Consider the following 21,530-nt stretch of genomic DNA (forward strand, 5'->3'; position numbering starts at 1 on the left):
GTCCTCACACCCTCCTCCCCCCCCACCCCCCCCACCCCCACCCCCAAGCCGTCAGCGAGGCTCCTGTCTCCGGGTCTCAGCGAGGCGGTGGGTGAGGGTGGTGTCGGTCCGGGGCGGCCTGCGGGAACTGTAACGGTCGTTGTCTCGGAGACCAGCGGCTCCCCAGTCCGTCTCATCACAGGGCTACCAAAATAACAATAATAACATGGACGGTCTGTCAAGTGACTTCACTTCCGCCTCTCCCTTCATCGCTCCAGCGCGAGTCAGCTGGCCCCACAACTCGCAAGTTTGCTAAAATAAAAGCCGCACGCACGCACGGGACACGCGAGATCAACGTCCGCTTTCGCCTCGCGCGGCACCTTTTGTCCGCGGCAAACGCACGTATGGCGACTGGCGCGAGCGTCTTTCTTCAGCGTTTTCTGTTTACTTGCGGGGGAAGGGGAGGGCCTACGTGACGTCATTGCTGCGGGAAAAGCACGCGTGGTCGATTTGTTTTGATTGTGGGGGGGCTTGCTGAGATTTTTGCAGAATTAGCCTACGACCAAGGGCGTTTTTTTTTTGTTTTTTTGTTTTTGTTTTTGAGTTCGTTTGCTTTTTTTTTGTTTTTCTTGTTACCGCATTCACCGAGGCAGTCTCGGAAACAACAGCGCCGAGGAGTGACCTAACACGAGCCGGTTGGTCCGATTAAGGGAAGGAAACGCTCACATCTGTGAACGCCAGATCGAGGAGCCAAGATTTCCTCTCCACTAGAGATCTCCATCACTGTCATTTTCATGGCTTCAACCTGCAGACACACACACACACACACACACACACACCCAAAGCAACTTTCCTGCATTATGTAAACTGCTTAGATATCAACAGCGGTGGACTAAGTACTCCTTTACTGAAGTAAATAAAATGACAACATCACACTATAAAAGTACTCCACTACAGGTACATGTCCTGTGTTCAGAATCTTACTGTAGTAAAAGTACAGAAGTCTCAGCAAAATGTACTTAAAGTCACTCATTATGCCAAATGGCCCCTTTCATAGTGTTACATAACCTATATTATTGGTATATCATCACCGATGTAAGCAGCATATTCCTTGTATTTGGTTGAGGTATAGCAAATATTCACTACTTTATTATAAAGTCTTGGGCAGTTTAACCTGAAAAACCTCAGTCTTAGAAATACATTTCTCGCTGCAATTTAGAGTCCTATAAACCTTATTATACTATAACACAGTTTTTGATTTAATCTATCAACCTGTTTAATGATGATCTACACGTGAGCGTTTGTCTTGAAACAAAAGAGAATACAGCAGGTTGTAGCAGCAGAATAATTTTTTTTAACCTTCTTTAAACTGGTTGATTTGCATGGAAAACAGGTTGAAGTATTCCTACTGTAGTAGTAAGTTTGTTTTAACTTTTTATAATAAATTACAATCTTTAAGGATTCAGTTCTACAATAAAGAGCGACATCTTGTTTCAGAAAGCTGATCCAAAGTTTGCTTGTGAAAAATAGTGTGCAAAATATTGCTGACTATAGCTGTCATATAGATTTTGTGGAAATAAAATGGAATGGCAAAAATGGAAATGCTAACGACGTACAAGTACCTCAAAAGCTGTACTCAAGGACAGTATTGGAATATACATGCTTTGTCAGATTCCACCTCTGGCTATCAAAATTCAAGACAAGGACGACTGATTCCACAGAAAATGAGTCCGTGGATGATAATATTATTCTGTGCGTGGACTGCATGTATCTTTATTCAGGTATTAGACAGGGCTGCAGACAGACTGGAGCGTGAGTTATAGATCCAGAATGAAATATCTTCACACGTGTTCTTACAATCCTCAGCCAGGGGGCGCTCTATCCCACCACACTCATCTCTGTCCACCCTGTACTGTCACAAAAAGGGACAAAACCACTTCAGCACAGCGACCACTTCGGTGTCACTGTGTGGAAACAGGCCAGAGCACGTACTGTCATCATGTACTGTACTTAAATATACAATTTTGAAGATTCTTGTATTTTAGTTGATTATTTCCATTTCCTGTTACTTTTCTCCCTCTACTCCAAGACATCTCTGGGAGAAAAGTTGTATTTTTCACCCCACTACATTAACCCTACTAGTTATTTTGCAAATAACGATTTTACTTTTCATTCCCTCAAGTGCAATATCTGATTCAAGTGCAATTTTTGCATTTGGTTTTTTAATGTAGCTTCATTATTTTCCCTGCTATTTTAGACTATGTTTGTCTTAATACCATTTATGGTAACCATTTATGTTGGTGTATTTAGCACTTTTTATTTCTTTTTTTTTTTCATGCTTCATGCTGTATATAGCAGAAGTTCATGACGTATGTAGTATAGTTATATTATCTTATCTTACATACAAAAGACATAATGAATAAGATAACATACACTAATTAGTTCCCCCTCAACTAGCTCCAACATTAAAATGCTGCTTACACATAAATGCAACGGTAATAATAATCCAGTTATATAACATACATGTATATGACACGGAGCTATTCTTCATAATGAGTGCTTTTACTTTTGATACCTCAGATACATTTTGTTGATGACACTTCTGCACTTTTACTGAACAAAGATTTTTAACGCAGCACTTTTACTTGTATTGGAGTACTTTTACAGTGTGGTATTTCTATTTGACTTAAGTATAGGATCTAAACACTGAGGACAGTGCTATAGATTCAATATCAGTTAGATACAGAAGGCATGTTCTCTCAGGTCTTCCCCGGGCTATAACCATGGCCGGCTGACCAAACAGGCAAAGCTGCCAAGTTCACTGTGTGGCAATAGGCTTTTGCCACAGTAGGAAAAGCACAATCATAAATAATAAAATTAACGATGGCTGAATTTTATTCAGCTGCTTCACTTTCAGGGTGCTGGTGTTGTTCGTGCTGGCTCACTGTCACTCTGCCAGGACCTATTGGGATACTTGAATAGAACAGAACCGCCATCAATGCTATTAGTAAAACCTGGGCTTTTCCTGCCATGAAAAATCAAAATGCCTATTAGAAAAAAAGTACAACTGTCACAGTGAAGTGAGACAGATGTAAGTTAAGCACAGTCCGTACATGTCTACACGGTGCTGAGAAGTGGTCTAATCAGGGAAACTGAGTGAAAACACCAGTGGGGCTGTATTACAGGCGTACAGTGCGTAGAGAGAACAGAGAAATATCTGAGCAGAAATGCCAGACTTCTTTCTGGGATTAATTTGGACTAACCAGTACACAAAAAAAAATCATGAAACATAACCATCCCTCATTTTCCCTAGGTCCCCTCGGCAAATAGCACCAGGGTATCAAGGAGTTTTCTTGATGGAACAACTTATTTATTTTATTTCAGTGAAGAAAATCCGAAATATAAAAAAACGATTCTGAGGCATGACTCAGATAGAAGAGACTGTGTGTGCTGGCAGGAGGGCATACATTGTGTGATGCTTGTGCTAAAACTTAGTCTTTCACCTACGTGCAGCCCTTTTTCAATCTTTTCGCCACCCCATCTCGCCGCATTGCATGGTAATTAACAATCTCTCATCGAAAGTCAAATTAATTAACTCAGTTCTTTGAATAGCGCCCTGCCCTTCTCATTCTGACACTGCTGGGGCTGGCAGCTCAGTGTTGAATGTTTCCTGATGATCGCAGGGACTACAGTGATGTCAGGCTGGGCCATCTCTATTAGACACGCTTCTACAGAGTTGTTCAAATGAAAAGTGTACCTCAGCTGTTGATAGAGTACGTTTATGAAGTTAATAGGGGTTTGAATACTCTTAACTTTTTGGATTCATCCAAAGTATTTAAAGACTTATTTGTATAGTTTGGCCTTTTTGCCATAACCAATATGTATTGCCTCCTCTTATTTTGTATTTATCCTGTCTTCTTCTCTTTCTGAAGTCTTTTAATGTTTTATTTTATTCAATTTATTTTATTGATGTTTGATTACAGGTTTCAGTATTCAGTATCAGGATTCCTGTTAATCTCTGTCTTAAACACTTTAAACCTTTGTTTTTATACAAATGAAGATTATAATACATGCTTACAGCACTGTAGCAAAAACACTCATCTATTTGCAGGTTCAGACACATGTACACACATAATTTGTCACTGTCCAGTGAAAACAAGGTTTCCCCAAATTTGGTGATTTTTAATTTTTCAGTTTACTTGAAGGATTAAGTATTGCTTCATAGTTCGGGTAGCTTCCCCTTTGTCTTTCACCATCTAAAAACCCATTGTTGACAGAGATTAAAATAAGAGTGTTTTCCTTAGCACAGGAAAGGTTGATATTTTGGAGATACATGGATTTCACTTGACAGCGACGCACACGCACACACATCAGTAATCTCTCTCAAAACCACATTTTCCCTCCATGTAGCTTCAACCCTTAGCTCTCAAAGCTGTTCCTGTTTTTCTGGACCCCACCCCTCATGGAGGTTTAGGTTGCTGTTGCCATGGAGACAAAGCCAGTCCTCAGTCTGTCCCTGGGCTGCACCAGTATGACCAATGATTTCCTCTGAGTCAATCACACACCTGCACTACACCTCTTTCTGACAGGACATGTCTCACATGGGAAGTCACTGGTCTCACGCATACTCAGAGCAATCATGTGGTTGATGTGTGTGTGTGTGTGTGTGTGTGTGCGTGTGTGTGTTTACATCCACAGATTGTCTGCTGATGGGTGTGTACTGCAAGTCCTGTGAGATTACACACCTGTGTGATGTCTGGACGTGTGTCTGTCCCCTAACAGAGCCTCCCCAAACACCTGCGGCAAACATAATTCTCACCAGCCTTCTCTGAGCTGGTGCAGGCGTGAATCACCGTGTCTCTCCCCCTCGCCATCGCTCTCCCTTTTCCTCTGCGACCCCCCACCCCTCCAGAAATAGCCCCTGTGCATGAGTCAGGGTCCCGGCCCACCTAAAACTCCTCATCCAAACCCTCTGAACATGACATCCATGGGGCAAAAGTATGAGAGGTGCGTGAGTACGGGGTGGAAAAATGTGACAGAGAAACAGAGAGAAGGGTGACTAGAATGGAAAAACATCAGACAGGGACTCGAAGCCAGAATGCAGCAGCCGCAGCATGGGTGACTCCAGCGGGAGAGAGCGATCGCAGGGAATTAAGAAAATGAAAACAGTGGGATGTGATGGAAAGAAATGGAGACAGACGAGGAAGTGTGAAACCTCAATAAAGGTGTCACTCCTTGGGGAGTATCTTCACTATTGTCTTTTTAAATTTAATCCTAAAATTCTCTATTTGAGCATCTGCACACATACACACAAACACAAACACACAGAGACACACACACACAGATATATTACTCCTGTCCCTGACTGACTGCAGTTTTCTCTCACTTGAAATCACAGCCATCGTCTCTCCTACTGCAGGGAGCAGGAAAACAGACCTTTCCTACACGTATCTCTGCTGCTTGTCCATCTTCTCTTTCTTTTTTCATCTTTGCTTTAGTCAGAAAAAGAAAGTAGTAGAAGACATGTCTAATTTGTGTCAAAACAAAACTACAACATTTACTCCAGTACTGTACTTAAGTTTTTGTACTCTTCTCGAGTATTTCCTTTTAATGCCACATTATGCTCTTGTACAGCTACAATTCAGAGGACTTACTCTACTAATTAGGATTTTACATACAAAACATATGATGAGCACATACGATATGATGCACTGTTATAGCCTGAATTATCCAACAATGAATAAAATTAAAACTGAAACAATTCCAGCTTCTCGAAAACGTGAGGATTTGCTGATTTTCCTTCTTCAACTTTTGGTATTTGGAGAGTTGGTTTGGAGAAAACACAGTTTCACTTTGGACTCTGAAAAATGGGCATTTGAGAAAAAATATAATAAGATCAAGCTAACATGAAAGTAATCTATAAAATGTATAAAATTGTATAAACAATAAAAACAGAGTAATAATAATCTAACTATATGATATATAATATTGCATTGAGTACTTTTAATTATGTACATTTTGCTAATTATACTTGCAGTACTGCTTTTACTTGTAATGGAGTATTTTTTTTACATTGCGCTACTTTTACTTAAGTAAAGGATCTGACTACTTCCTCCACCGCTCAATCTCACAAAAAGATCAGTCATATCACATGGTCTTCTTCATCAGATGGAGTTGCCCAGTTGTCAGGGAACTCTAGATGACCAGACCTCCATTTCTCCTGATCACTTTATTGACTTCCTGATCTTGAAGGTTGAGAAACGGTTGTAATGTTGCTTTAGGCGTACTTGTCCGGCTCCGGCATGGATGTGGGTCAGGGGTTATCTTCAACTGCAGGTTCACTGAAACAATGCCTGCATGCTCCAAAATGCTCTTTATGGGCCATGGTCATCTGTCTTTATCTCCCTCACCAAATGGACACACACACACACACACACACACACACACACACACACACACACACACACACACACACACACACACACACACACACACACACACACTCACACACACACACACACACACACACACACACACACACACACACACACACACGAGTAGTTTGGCTGATAGCAGAGGGGACAATTCACCTTAATTAAGATTGTTATGCTCAAAGGATCTGCTCCATTTGCGTGTACTGAACCTGAGGTGCCTTATTGGCCACTGGGTGTTAAATTGTCTATAAATAGCAACGCAGTGTCAATGTGTTCTTCTGTAAGGACTTCTTGAGTCTTGCTCAAGGACACTTCAGCAGCAGCATCAGCGTTTGCAACCCCCCCCCCCTCTCTCCCTCTCTTTCCCTCTCTCTCTCTCTCTAAAGGAGCAGCCCGGCAGTCTATCTGACCGCCTTCTGCCCACCCTGAAGATTTACTAACGGGGACACGCGAGTTTTCACACCGGCGCTCCATCTGCTTGCGAGGGCGGCTATTTTGGGGGGGGGGGGGGGGGATAAACTGCGCCCCGCTCTCGAGCCGCTCCGACCGTTTTCTTTCCGTTAACACACCCGCACTTGTCACCAAGCCTGCCATCCTACCTCTGCCCACCGGGAGGGAAACAGCGCGAGTTTGCTCTCCGCCGTCACTTTGACCTGCAAGATTGTGAATACCGAGTCGTTTGGAAGTTTCTGGACACGTTTTCCACCATTAAGAAAAAGTGAGATTTAGCTGACAGCCGAAGACGCAGAAACAAAAAAGAAAAAAAAAAAAGAAAAAAGAAAGAAAGAAAGAAAGAAAGAAAGAAAGAAAGAAAGATGCTGGATCGTTGTAACCAAATTGTTCTATCGTTGCTCTTTGGATGCCTGGCTTGTCTTTTGGTGACCTCTGTTGTAAATGCAGACGGTAAGTTAATTTTTTAAGACACTGTGACATTAAAAAAAAAAAAAAAATACAATGCAATTGTGACAGGAGAGCGATAGTCTTCATTATAAACTCACAGAGCTCAAGTTAGGGATTGGTGATGCTCAAACCGTTACTCAGAGCGCACCGGAGGAAGCGCGCGCGGACAAATGGCACCTGCCCTGTCATCACGTGCGTTTTGTAGGCCTAATCATCGCGTGAGAGCATTTCCCCTCTCATCCCGTGAGGTGTTTTTTTCTTTCTTCTCTAAAAGGAATATTTCATCCGAATAACAAAAAAAAAAAACAGAGCCTCACACGTCTAATCAAGCTGTGCGCAATGGATATAAACGCCGTTGGACTGCGCAGTCATCTTCTGGCTTTTTCGGATACAGCATCCTTCGCCTTTTGTTCCCCCCGCCAGCTAGTATTTATAAAAATGTAACTCTTACGATCTCCAACACAATATCAATCTTCTCTTTAGTGCTGCTGAACCCCAGCTAGTGATGCGACAACGGGGCGGTCAGGAAAGCGTCGGCGTGCTCCTGTGACACGGTACATTGACCACACCTGTGGCCGGTGAACCGTCACAGGAGAACGGACAGCGCGGGCGCTCGCAGGCACCACGCTCCGCTGCTGAGCTCCACTCCAGACACGGACGTGTGAAGTACGGTGCGACCCTTGATGCAAAAACATGTGATTTTCTCCGCCCTTTGGCAGCGGGCGTCAAATAGGATTTTCTATTTTGCTGCGAGATCTTTTGGGGGACTGGCATTTTATGCAATAAAAAAGTTGTAAAAGTTACCTGAATTACGATGCGCATGTCTTGATTAATTAAAGATGTACAATTGCATTCGTACTGTAATTAAAATAAATATTTGTATTATGGCAGGTATAATTACGTTATGGATTTTGGTATAAGTCTCAAAATCCACATTTGCGAATTGCTGTTCCAAAATATGCAGATCCCTCAAATAAAACTGATTTCCTGCTTGAAGTCTCACAGCATGGAGTCAGTTCTAGCTATGTGGCTTTTCAGAAGCCATTTCAATGGATGCCCAACATCTAAATTTTCCAGAAGTGCTCAAACATTTATGGCATATGAGCTGAGGACATTTAAGCACCAATATAATCTATTTTTAAAATATAGTTCCCCTAACATCAATAACGGGGTTTTTAGCCTTCCCGAATCATTTGTGATTTATCTCTCCTTTTTATTGTTTGGATTTTATTATAACCCACAACACATTTTTGGAATAGGTGAGATGTCTAGTTCTGTCACACCCTGACATTCTGCAGAAGCTCACAGGTCATTTTTTTCTGCAGACAGTGCGTCCACCTACACCTGTCAATCTGTGAGGTTTTGCAATGTAAGAGGTTGATAACAGGTAATAAGAAGTTTCCCTCTTACTCCCTGTTTTCTCTCTTCTCAGGTCAAGTGTTCGTGTTGGACCTGAGGAACTCCTCCGCTCCGCGGGGCTTCAGAGATGCTGAGCGGGCTTGTGCCTCACAACATGCCCGCTTGGCATCAGCAGAGGAGCTCCGTCATGCTGTGGTGGAGTGCTTCTTCTCCTCATGCACCCGTGGATGGCTCTACGGAGGCACAGTGGGGTAAGAAAAGTAAAGAAAAGAAGCATTTGTCTTCATAGTTTCAAGGGACATGTAAGAGGCTGCCGATTTCTAGAGATGTCAAAGGTCATTTTTGGTGTGTGTGCTTCTGTGTGTGACGGAGGTTGCAGGAAAGGATGAAAGAGAAAGGAAGTAAAGGCAGCAGCGGCAGTTAAAAAGAGAGCGGGAAGATAGAAGAAGAGAGTGACACATTTCAAGGGGGAAAGAGAAAAAGCAGAGAGGAAGAGAGGGAGAAAGACTCCTCTGTTTCTTCCTGGAGGAGGAGGGAATTCAGAACCGGGGTGTCATGTCGACAACTGCCTCCATTTACACCTCTCATCTCCACGGTAACATGACACGCAGCTTTCAGCACCCGGTGACAGAAACAGACACACAGACAGAGAGACAGAGCTGATTTGGTCCTGGAGGAAGACAGGTACACCATTATAGTCAGGTGTCTGATTGACAACTTGCATCCTTAGCAGTAATTACAGAGGATAGACAGGAAGCACTGCATCCGTCCTGGTCTATTTGGTTTCAAATATAAGGTGATTACAAGCCTGTAGGGTACGTGGTGTTCAGTATTACATGGATGCTGATATGGTGCTTGTACCTTTCAAAGTTGAGCTGAAACACTGTCCTGAATTCTACAAAAGTGAGAGGCTTTTTTTTTTGGCCATATTTAATAATTGAAAAAGAAATTAAGTACATAAAAAACTAATTCCTCAAACATTGTCTCCTCTCTCTCTTACCCCCCCCCCAACCAAACTCAACCTTTAAACTAATGCTGCAAGTGTTATTTTTATTATCAATTCATCTGTAGATTATTTCCTATTTAACTGATTTATTAATTTCGTCCATAATATACCACAAGTTCCCAGAGCCCAAAGAGGTGACATCTCCAATTAACAATGATATAAAACAGAGAAAAGCGACAAGTCCTCACATTAGAGAAGCTGGAAACAGAGAATTTTTTGCGTTTTTGCTTGGAAATGACATATTCATTGGCCTATTGTGTCACCTCTACTTTAAGCTAGAAAGTCACAGCTATAACAAAATAAAAAGCATAAAATAGACAGAAGAAAAAGGGAATAACAACAAACAAGACCATGCTACAGCAACACTTTGTAGCTTTGCAAGTGCAAGTTTGAGTTCTTTGAATGCTAATGCTACCAAGCTAACGTGCTCACAAACACGATGCTAAGATGCTGCTGTTTAGCTGGTGCGATATTTACCATGTTCACCATCTCCAACATTTGCTAATTATTGTGTTTAGTCACAATCTGAAGTGCTGGACAAATTGAAACTTGTACCCGGCGATGGAACTGGATAAGAAGTTAAGGGATCATTAAAGTTATTACAATTAATCCTGAGGGGAATACTGTGAATGTTTGTAAAAAGTTTCATAGTAGTTGTTTTCGGTCTGCACCCAAGTGATGCACTGAGTGGGGCACCTACGGACTAACCTATGTCTAGAGCCATGCAGCTAGCACAGCTAATGCTAATACGGCTAATGCAAGCATGGCTCCAGATGGAGGATATCTACGCAATCCTAACTCTCTGCAAAGTGACTGGATAGACTAAATGGCCCTTATACTGCTTCTACAAGTGCCTACAGTGTGTTAAGTAAGGGCTTAATACGATATTGTAAGCTGGTAAATGTATAGTAAATGGTGGTTTATTATGTAATAACTGGGAAAATTAATATATGATGCATAGAAAAATACATGTGAACAGCTCATATTTTCCTAAATCATCATTCATTGGACAAATATTCAGTTTTACGAAACTGAGCCTGCTTCAAAAGGCGGCTGCCCCAAGAACGATGGATGTCTGGTCAGCAGAAAAGCCAACCCTTTTTTTTGTTTCTGTACACTCCCTGGTCTCTACGTGTTGGACGGCAGACATCAGCTTTCACACCCGCATACCATGTTTCACAGTGTATCATCCATCTATGGCTCTGTCCGTCTAAGCTGAGTTCACCTCCACCCCTTTTCAAAAACCTTTTCAACCTAAACCCGCTTCATACTTCTGCTGTGTTGGTGAAGAAAGAAAATTGAGGTTAACATTCAAATGGGCCTGCACACTCTCCTCATTCAGAATCAAGACGAATCAACAAGTTATGCTTACAGAGCACATACTGACACTCTAGGTATGTATAGACATACGCAGTGCAGTGGACAATAGTAATTATTTACCATTGCAGATATTCTTTTTTTTTTATTAATGGGGACAGGGCTGGCTGCACAACCAAAACTCGGACTCTGGATCAACTTCGGATTATTTTCAAACACTCAAGACCAACACCTGATGAATTATATTGCTATGCAGGGTTTCTGATATGTTACTCAGGTGGTTTTTGGAGGCTGGGGTGTGAGTAGGGAATACACTGTCCAACCAGTGGACATTCAGTCACAAAAATGATTCTGAAAGTTGCATAGATTAATAATAATTGATTTATTTCTGTGGCTAAATTTGTGCTGTTTTGACAGTTTTCCAGAAGGTACCGCTTCGGTGCGAATGCCAGTTAACCTGTAGTCTTGGCATACTTTTAGGTCTGTTGCGTAATAACAAGTGTTTCTCAGACTGACTCTCCTACATAACATCTTTGTCTTACCTGTCAATCATAGATCTGCTGCCCTGGTAACCAAACACAATAATAACAGCAGACTGAATTAACACTCAGTTTCATACAAACACACACACATACAGTACACAAATCTTTGGGGTTTCCCTGAGGTTATGTCATGTAAGGTGAGCGTTTTGAGGAATGTGTTCAGGTGAAATGTACACTGCCTCTGAGGTCAATATTTTTACCTTTTCCTCTCTTGCTTTCTCTCTCTCTCTCTCTCTCACTCTCACACACACACACACACACACACACACACACACACACACACACACACACACACTGAGACGCACACACATTCCCAGATGCCTGCAGGAGCTATAGTTTAATGTGAAAACAGTTTTTGTGATTTTTGTCTCTCTCTGAGTATTTTCTTGGCAATTTCTGGCTTGCTCCTCGTTTCTCTCTCTCAGACTTTTGTCCTTATAAGCTAAAGTTTGCGTGGCACAAGCATGCAGTATGACTCACACTGCTCTCTTCTCACAGTCTCACTGCACTGCCAGTCAAATTCTTTCCAATTACTGATGCTTTGATTAACTCAGTTACAAGACTTAGCACGCGCACACACACACACACACACACACACACACACACACACACACACACACACACACACACACACACACACACACACACACACACACATGAATTTTCTTTCCACATGGGGTTGAGTGGTGCTGGGAGCTGCTATGGGAACATGATTTGATTGGCCTGGGAAGTTTGAGTCAGTCTTATCTGGTGCTTTTGGATGATAAATGGGCTAATGATGCTATAAACCTTGATAATAATGTGGTAACAAAAATAGACTATTTACTCAGCATTTTTAGTCTCTGCAGCTTGTAGGCGTTGTGGACCGACGGCATTATTAATTTGGTCCATGTGGAAAATGTTTTATATTAAGTCCCTGATGTTATGATTGTTCTATATAAAGCCGGCTGTAACTTATGGCTTGTACATGGGAAGATCTATTCCTAATGGGCCCCAGTGTGATAATACTGGGCCACAGGCTACAGCTGCTGATACTGCATCATGTCTGAGCCATGATGTGTGTTCCTGGACTATGGTGTCATGCTGTAATAATATTTGAATAAGCAACAAACCTGGTGGTGACTGAGAGAGCAGCAAGTGCTGTATATATCTGTCCGTGTATGCCGCCATGTTACCCATACACATATATAAACCAGAGCTGCAGTTGTTTATTCAGCAGAAATCTCTCACTTCACATGGTGTAATTAGTGGTAGAAGAAGTATTCAGATCCTTTTGTTTGGGTAAAAGTACTAATACATTAATGTAACATTTCTCAGTTACAAGGAAACGTCCTGGATTCATTATCCCACTTAAGCAGGAAAATGCACTTTAAGTGTTAAAACTAAAAGTACCAGTTCTGCATAAAAATGCCCCTGTGACTGATATCCTGTTATGTTTGGCATTATAAGATTGTTAAGACTTATGCATCAGTGTGTAAGCAGCATATTACTGTTGTAGCTGGTCATAGTGGAGCTAATTTGAGCTACTTAGTTTACTGTTAGGTATTTTAGTCAAGGGGTTCCAAACCTAGGGCTGGGCCCCCTTCAGAGGGTCACAAGATAAATTGTAGTTGTGGTTAGATGAATAATGGGAGTGGAAAGAAGAAAAAATAAAGGTCCACAAATTTGTATTTTTTTTTTCTCTTCTCTGAATTTTCCTTTTTAAAAAAATATTATGATATATAAATATTATTTTACCTCTTTAGGCCTTGAACAGTAAGTTAAACGAAACCAACTGAGACATTTAGAGGAAGTGTCTCTTTGGTGATAACAATTCGTAGTCATCGCGAACGTGACAAGGAAGACCCAACTAGACGCTGCTTTTTTGTAAGAGGTCTGAAACTATAAAGGTTAGGAACCACTGGATTAATCTTTAACCAGTGATTGTATCTTATTGTGTGTTTTATGTTAAATCTTAATCTGAAATTAACTGCTAACTAAAGATTGCAAATAAATACAGTGGAGTAAAAAGTACTTGGGCTTCATCTACAACATAGTGGGGTGGAAGTTTAAAGTAGCATGAAATGGAAATAATAAAGTATATCAAAAAGGTACTTAACAGTAGCGGAGTAAATGTACTAATTAACTTCCACCACAGGGTGTAATAATGCAAGTACAAGATGTGTACCTAAGGGAGTGTGCTTCTGTGTATGTGTGAGTGTGTGTCACAAGTAAACACACTGAGTTTAATTATGACCACCCTAAATGCTAGAGTCCCTTAGGGGTACTAGGGTTTTGCTGTCGGCTATTTGCTCTAACATCTTGTTGAAATTAATGGGTGTGTTTGTGTCTGTGAATCTTAAGTTCCCCGACATGATTTGGTTTTGGTAGATCATAAATGTTCTTACTGTGTTCCTGTTTGTCTATCTACTGATTTCCAGGACCACGGTGTGTAAAATTGTGAGCAGTGCACTGAAAGCAGTGGATGTGAGAACAGAAAACGCAACAGCGGATACTGTACACCTGGACGCTTTCTGTATCAAAGACAGAGGTCAGCAAAGACACAAACACATGCATGCACTCATGAGTTACAAATCCGTACATAAAGTTGTGAGTGGTGATCAGGGTATGAATGGATGGGCTCTGTACAGTATGTGTGTATCTGTGTGTGCTTGTGTACAGTTCTCCTTCCTGTGATATTTGCTGAGGTGTGAAAGAGGCTGTGTTCCTGCATTCCTTCCCTCTACTCCTCTGCTTTCAACAGATTCCATCTTCCAAGTGTGTGTTTGTGCGTGTGTTTGTGCTTGCATTTTCTGTGGTTTTACTCATATCTGTCATCATACACCAATCTATCAGCCGTGTCATGAATATCAGAGTGTGTGATGTGATCCACGAATGTACGTAAACCCCGACGGAGCTGAAGCCAAATTCCACACACCTTTTCACTGGCATGTCACTGGCCAGTCAGTGGTTGGTGTTGGAGCAGATTATTATTGGACGACACCCAGAGGAGATCTCTACTCCTTCCACATAAACAGTAGAGCTACTGTGGCTGTTTATATACCACACACCTGAGGCTGGAACGAAAACTCTGCTGTGGGGAAAAAAAGAACATTACAGATCCACTTAATGCACTGGAAAGCAATTACATAGCTTCACAGTCAAGGTTGTGGTGGTGGCTACAGCTGTGGTTATGTAGCTGTGGTTACAGTTAAGATAGGAGGTATGAAGTGTCATGTTAGCCCAATTATCAGGGCCACACACAATTTTTACATGACAATAAATCAAGTCAATCCCTTTGGGATTTTTTCAAAGTTACATTATTGTCGACAAAACAATCACACCAGAAGTACTATTTAGTACATGTTCCTGAGCTTTCAATCATCTCACAGGATTTTTGTTGTTCATATTGTTATGATATTGAAGACCCATTTCCTTTTTTTTCAAATACCCATAATATATTATCATTGTTGATGCTATCATGTTTTTTTGGGAAACTTTGACATCCAGCACTAGGTCAAAATTCTAGGTAAATAAGATAACTGAAAACTTGAACTGTGTTTACTTTGTGTAATTACTAGGAAAAGTAGACAAGAGTCAGTACAATACGTAGCCTTTATCTCATCCGAGGGGCGTTGTTAGTGGCTGTGCTTGTCAAAATTACATTCATGTTTCCCCAAAACCCCACTGCTTCCTGTCCCTTGAGTCGTTCTTATCTCTTTCTGTTTACAAATGGGATGGTGATGTTGTAAAACTGGATAATGATAATGAATCATATTTCATTAACCAGGCTGCATAACACTGCATGAGGATAGCACCATCTTTAGCTAATAGTTAAGAAATTTATTATAATTACATTCCACTTTGTATGTTGAATATGTCTCTTTGGTTTTTTGTTCCATTAAATGCATCTCTATGTTTGCTGTTGACAGGTGTGCCGTGTGGAGACCCTCCATCCTTTCCCAATGCCCGTCTGCAGGGTCACACTGGGTTTGAGATGGGTGATGAGCTGCTATACACTTGTGTGCCAGGTTATGTAATGCCCAGTGGACACAGTGCCTTCAGCCTGCTCTGTGACAGCTGTGGAGAGTGGTATGGACTGGTGCAGATTTGTGTAAAAGGTACGAAGGTGTTAAAACTGTTTTTGCTGGAGAGCAGGGCAGAAACGGAAAGACATGGGGAAAAAAGGGGCCCCGTTTTGCTCATCTTCAAGTTATGAGCTTTGACCTAAACAGGAGACCGCACTGATGTCAGCCTCCTCACTCCCTTGCTTGTTAGCTCCCACTGTTGTTAGTTGACCAGTGCTTGATTTCTGGCTTTTGGTAAACAGAGTCTTAGTTATGAGTGGGGAAGAAAATGGCTGCTATGTCACCTCAGTGTGACATACCATAGTGTGGCCCAGTTCATAGAAGATGGTCTAAATAGAAAGAGTCTATGAAGGCAAAATGCCAGGCCTGTGTCAATGGTTAGCTAACAGAGAGGTAGTCATGTTTGTGCTCTAAAGCAGTTCCCAAACTGTTCCAAGATAAATCTGAGAGGTCAGAAGATGATGTAGAGAGATAACAAAGGAAAAATATATTTCTGTTACACAAAATTATATTTACCTTTGTCTGACTTAATACTGGATTTCTCTATTTTCTTGTGATATACTGGATACTTTCACCTAGTCAAGCCTCTTGAAAATCTGTGATAAAGGGTCACAAGGAGCCATTGCTTTATTTTAAGGAATAATTCAACATTTTGGGAAATATGTTGATTTGCCTTTTAAGAGTTTGATGATACCACTCTCATGTATGTTAAAAATAAATATCCAGGCAGTAGCCAGTTAGTCTAGCGAAACAGCTGGAAACAGCTAGCCTGGCTCTGTCTAAAGGTGACAAAATCTGCCTACTGGCACCTCTCAAGTTCACTAATTAACACTTTATATTTCATTTGTTTAGTCCATACAAAAAAAACAAAAAAAACAAAAACAAACAAAAAAACCCCCAACAAAAGTCTAAAAAAATATATGGTGGTGTTATAGGGGGGTTATGTGCTGGACTGTTTCTTACAGATATGAATGTGGTATCAATCTTCTCATCTGACCATTGGCAAGGAAGTGAATAAGCATATTTCTCAAAACAGCTATTCCTGTTCCTTTAACGGGTCATATTCCCAAAAGTCTGAATTACCTCCATATTGTCAGAATCTGAGTTGAGTTGTATGATCATGAATGCAGAGATCTGATGTAGCTTTGTCAGCTGCTCAAGCATATATGTTTCCTCTTTGTATTTCCTCAGATGAGACTGAAAGTCATGTTGACTATGAGGACAAGTTCACAGATTCTTATGTAGGGGAAGAGCGCCATAGCGAGAAACCAAAGGAGGCTCATGAAGTGTACGAGGAGGTTCATGAAGCTGCATACCCAGAGGGGAAGAGGAGTCAGGAGCAGCAAGAATCAAGCTTTGGTGTTGAAGTAGAGGAAGAGCATCAAGACCAGCATGGAGAGCAGGAAGTAGGAGGAGAGATGATTGGTAGGAAATTTGAAAGTGTTGTAGAAGGAGTAGAAAAGGATGAAGAATGGGCTGTTGAAGACTTTATAGGCCATCCAAGGTGGGAGCAGGAGAGGAAAGAGGTGGTTAGGATAGATGCAGCTGCTACCACAGAAGCATCTGTCTCTCTTCTCTCCCAGAAACACATGTTCTGGTTCCCTTCTGAGGCCTTTCAGGAGGAGGGACATCCTGTCTCCACCAATCCAATCACACAGACCACACAGAGAGCCTCAGGTGCCCAATCAGAGGAGAGCAAAGAACATGAGAGCCAAGAGAGTCACCATGACCAGCATCCTGTTGATGTTGACGACCATGATCATGAGCGAGAAAGCTATGATGATCATGATACAGGTGACCACGATGATCATGACGACAGCCACCATGATGTCCAGGATGGCCATGAAGACAGCCACCATGATGATCAAGATGACCGTGACAGTCACCAGGACGAGGATGACCATAACGATCATGTTAATCCTTACATTCCACCTCAGCATGATGATCTGGATAGACGGGACCGCCACGAAAAACACGATGACGATCATGATGACCATTATGACATGGGTGAACATGAAGATGATAGGGTTCGCTACGGCAGCCAGGACTACGATGATCGAGATGATACTTACGATGAACATGAAAGCTATGAGGATCATGAGGATGTGACTGATGATCATGGTGCTGTTGATCGAGAGCATCCCGAAGGCTCTAAGGAACATCCAGACTCTGACGAACATCATGATGGCAAGGAGCATTATGACCTGAAGGAGGATGAAAACGACCATTACACTGATCACGATGAGCATCACCACGATGACCTTGACAGCTACGATGATCATGATAGCCATGAAAATGACGATGATGTTCATCAGCATGTAATCTTTTCTATAGCAACAGATGAGCGTCAGAACGTCACTCAGAAGGGAGGAGGAGGAAAGGCCACCACAGATGAAACCTGGCTAGATGGCTACCCCATCGTTCCAGAGGAAACAGAAAAGGGTGACTCCATAACAGAAAAGGTGAGACCAGAGGATAGAGAGAGGGGGACACTTGCCAGGACAACAGACAGACCCAATGAGGTGGAAATTCGCAGACCTGCCCCTTACACCACCTTACCAGCGGAACATGAGTCTCCCACCAGAGAGCCTAAACAAGGGGAAGTGGAGGAGATGTGGCCTGGCTTCATCCCCGCTGCTACGCTTTCCCCTGACCATTTAGAGCCCTCAGACTCCCCCTCATACTCCGACACCCTTGACTACGACACACAACAAGCAGCTCCCACCCACCCCTGGCAGGGTGACCTCACCGAGCACCCCTTCCTTGATTACGGCCCAGCTCCTCCGGTGCATGACAGCGACATCCTCACGGGAGTGATGGAGGAGCACACTGTGAACAACCTGCCTGGTGAGACTGGTGAGAGGGGGCAGGTGGAAGGGGGGATGGGGGAGACGATCTGTACAGGTGATAACTGCCCCCCACGTCCTCCGAGCTCCTCCAGCCAAGGTCCCACAGTAGCTGCCGTAATTGTGGCGGTGTGTGCGATAGCAGTGGCAGTCGTTGTTGGGGTGTGGTGTTACCGACGGCAGCAGCAGAAGAGCTCAGTGTATGAGATGAATGGGAAGGGCCAAAGTCAGACCAGACAGGGCCAACAGATAGAGATGCAGCAAAAAGTGTAAGAGCTAGAGATGAGGAAAGAAGGACACTGACAGAGGGCAGAGACATTTAGGAGGTATGGGACGATTCAGATGAATATAAGAGGAAAGCACAACCCTTCAATTTACTAGAAACTACTGCATAATTCAAGATTTTGGATAGGTATGAACAGATGAGCAAAACCTTACCTGTGTGATGCACAAAATTTAGTAGTTAGTAGTTAGTTTAGTAGTAACAGTAAGAGCTGACCCGACAATACGGTAGTAGTTCTCTTCCTCTCCCAGTTACTGTATCAATTCTAAGGAAGTTCACCCATCATTGTCATCATACCTCTTCATTATTTTCAAAGCTCTAGCATCTAGCTGGACAGTGGAGGGGAGCTGTACTGGTCTCAGCTCCAGGAACTGAAAAAAGAAGTTGTAAGGAAATGAACATGTAGGAAAACCACAAGAAGGCATGCCTGCCTGACTGAATATATGAACTGAGACTTCAACCTTCAAAGCTCTTGGACATTGTGGTAAAGATTCTCTGTGTTACCTTACTGTCATTTTTGCTGTCTGTATTGAGTGCTCTGTTTATTGTTGTTATGTATTTTTCTGGATTTATCGATCTCAATCTTCTTTTCTGTTAATTTTGTTTATAAAAATTGTATCCCATTTGTTACTCCACGACAAGAACGCTGAAGTTCACTTCAGATCATCGCAGTGGATTTGGGCAGGTAGTCCCAAATGAACGACCCAGCCTCTGTCAGACCGACATGAAAGGAAAAAAAAGGATGATGATGATAGTAAGACCAGATGAGAAAGTGGGATGAGCGGTACAAAGAGAAGTGAAAGGGGAAAGGAAAGCAAAAAGAGGGTGGGGAATGGTGTTAGTAAGAAGTATGACGGGAGAAACATTTGAAGACTTTCCTGCCTCTGTTGGTTTTGACAGTCAGCTGGTGAGAAATACAGAGCGGGTGTCTAGACTGTAGACTCAACCCCATGTGTGTGTGTGTGCGTGTTATAGAGAGAGTATGTGTGTGTGTGTGTGTGTGTGTGTGTGTGTGTGTGTGTGTGTGTGTGTGTGTGTGTGTCTCAGGTTCGTGCAATCTGTCACTCAGCGGTACGTCGTGTTTGAAGTTTCCGACTGAGGAACCAGAGTGAATGCTAACGGCATTCAGACCAACAAGAGATCAAACATTGTGGAACTGCCATGGCAACGAAAACAGACTACCCCAAATGTTATAGTTAAAAGATTAGTAGTATTCTGAAATGTTCTGACTGTTTGGATTTTTTTTTTGTTTTTTGTTTTTTTTTTATGTTAAAGTTCATGAAAGACGTTTCTAAATATCTTGTGGAGCTTGAGAGCCTGTGACTTTAGGTTAAAATTAGGGCTGGACCTCATGCCCTAAAATGTATATCATGATAAATTGTTGAATTTAACTCTGTAATGATAAATGTAATGCTAAATATTTTTCAGTCAACATTGGATTATATATCCTTACTTGTTTTCTGCTTTGTCTGTTCTGATTAATTACAGCATGAGTCGTTAAAGAGGTTCTTCTGGACTGGACTGTCAGATTATTGGTTGATTGAACTTCTGGTTAGATATCACTGGTTGTTGTATGCATTCTCAATTCAAATATATGCGAATACAGACAATTTGTTTATCAAAAAATTCTGATATGATTAAATGTAGGCAAGGAATTCGTAATGTAAGTAATTTGATTAATTTGGTTTTCCAGCCCTAGTTCAAAAAAATAAAAAGATTTTACTCTTGCGCTGATTCTTTGATATTTACATTTTTGCTGTTTCCATATTGTGCCAAATACTTGAGAATAGGCAATTGCTAAATTAGAAAAACTCATAAAAAGGTGAAAATGTAAATAAAGGCAAATAGCCATATGAGGGTTTTATACTTAGATATTAGAGTCTGTATTTCTAGTGATGCATAAATACTATAAAATGAACTATGATACAATAACTTAAATAAAAAGTGTTTCAGTTGTAATAACTGTCAACAGTGGGTGGTAGACAAGGCACTTTATAGTGTTATCAGTCATGAATGATAATTACATTTTTTCTCATATTTTTCAAACATAACATCCAGTGCTCTCAGCTGGTTTATTATATTTTTTTGTAAATAGTGATATTATTAATTTGGTTATGAAATAAGGATTTGTTGGATTTGGATGGATTAAAGGTACTATATGTAAGTTTTTGTTATCGCTACATTGCCAATGTTAGCAGTACCAGCTAAATACTTACCAGTCTAGAAGAAACATTGCGAGTTCAGCATCCAACTTTATTCCTTTATGCACTACTTCTTCATCCTCTTATGTTGGACTGAGGGCGGACCGGACGCTAAAGTGACTCACTATCTCAAAGTGGTATTACGAGATGGGACGGGCCGGGGCTAGCTGGTTAACATTCTAACTTCAGCAGATGAAGAGAAGTGATAGAAATAGAAGCAAAACAAGAGTTTACATTGGCGTTGCTTCCCACCGCCTCCCACAGCTCTTGGTGAGTAAAGGAATTCAGTTTGATGCTGAACTCACTCATAGCAAAATCTTACATATAGCACCTTTAAGGGAATAAGAGCTAATTTCTTTCCCCGACTGATTTAATTCAGTCTTTTTCATTTCTGTATTGTGATGTCTGAAGCTATATTGACATTATTCATGGGCGAGGGCACGGGGAATGAAGTACCTGTTGTCTATATATTTCCATAATTATTAATCAATGACTGTATTAAATTGCAGTACATACTGTAGCATAAGTGGTGTCTGGAAAATCACCTCACCAAGACAGTCAAGCACCATTAACATCAGACATTACCTCTTTATGTC

General features: G+C 41.7%; 1 protein-coding gene across 1 annotated transcript; it reads left to right on the forward strand.

Moving 5' to 3' along the window:
- Positions 1-7,222: 7,222 nt before the first annotated feature.
- Positions 7,223-19,267, forward strand: susd5 (sushi domain containing 5). Its single transcript, XM_040122260.1, has 7 exons — positions 7,223-7,316; positions 8,746-8,923; positions 13,958-14,067; positions 15,449-15,637; positions 16,796-17,003; positions 17,046-17,433; positions 17,494-19,267. The coding sequence occupies exons 1-7, from the start codon at positions 7,229-7,231 to the stop codon at positions 18,721-18,723; spliced, it is 2,391 nt and encodes a 796-aa protein (XP_039978194.1). The 5' UTR covers positions 7,223-7,228; the 3' UTR covers positions 18,724-19,267.
- Positions 19,268-21,530: the final 2,263 nt, after the last annotated feature.

This window comes from Xiphias gladius, chromosome 24 (genome assembly GCF_016859285.1).
Source record: "Xiphias gladius isolate SHS-SW01 ecotype Sanya breed wild chromosome 24, ASM1685928v1, whole genome shotgun sequence".
NCBI lineage: Eukaryota > Metazoa > Chordata > Actinopteri > Istiophoriformes > Xiphiidae > Xiphias > Xiphias gladius.

Coding starts and splice junctions, on each gene's coding strand:
- susd5 (XM_040122260.1), top strand. CDS start 7,229: ATGCTGGATCGTTGTAACCAAATTGTTCTATCGTTGCTCTTTGGATGC. Junction 7,317..8,745: donor CTCTGTTGTAAATGCAGACG/GTAAGTTAATTT, acceptor CTCTCTTCTCAG/GTCAAGTGTTCGTGTTGGAC. Junction 17,434..17,493: donor ATGACGACAGCCACCATGAT/GTCCAGGATGGC, acceptor GACAGTCACCAG/GACGAGGATGACCATAACGA.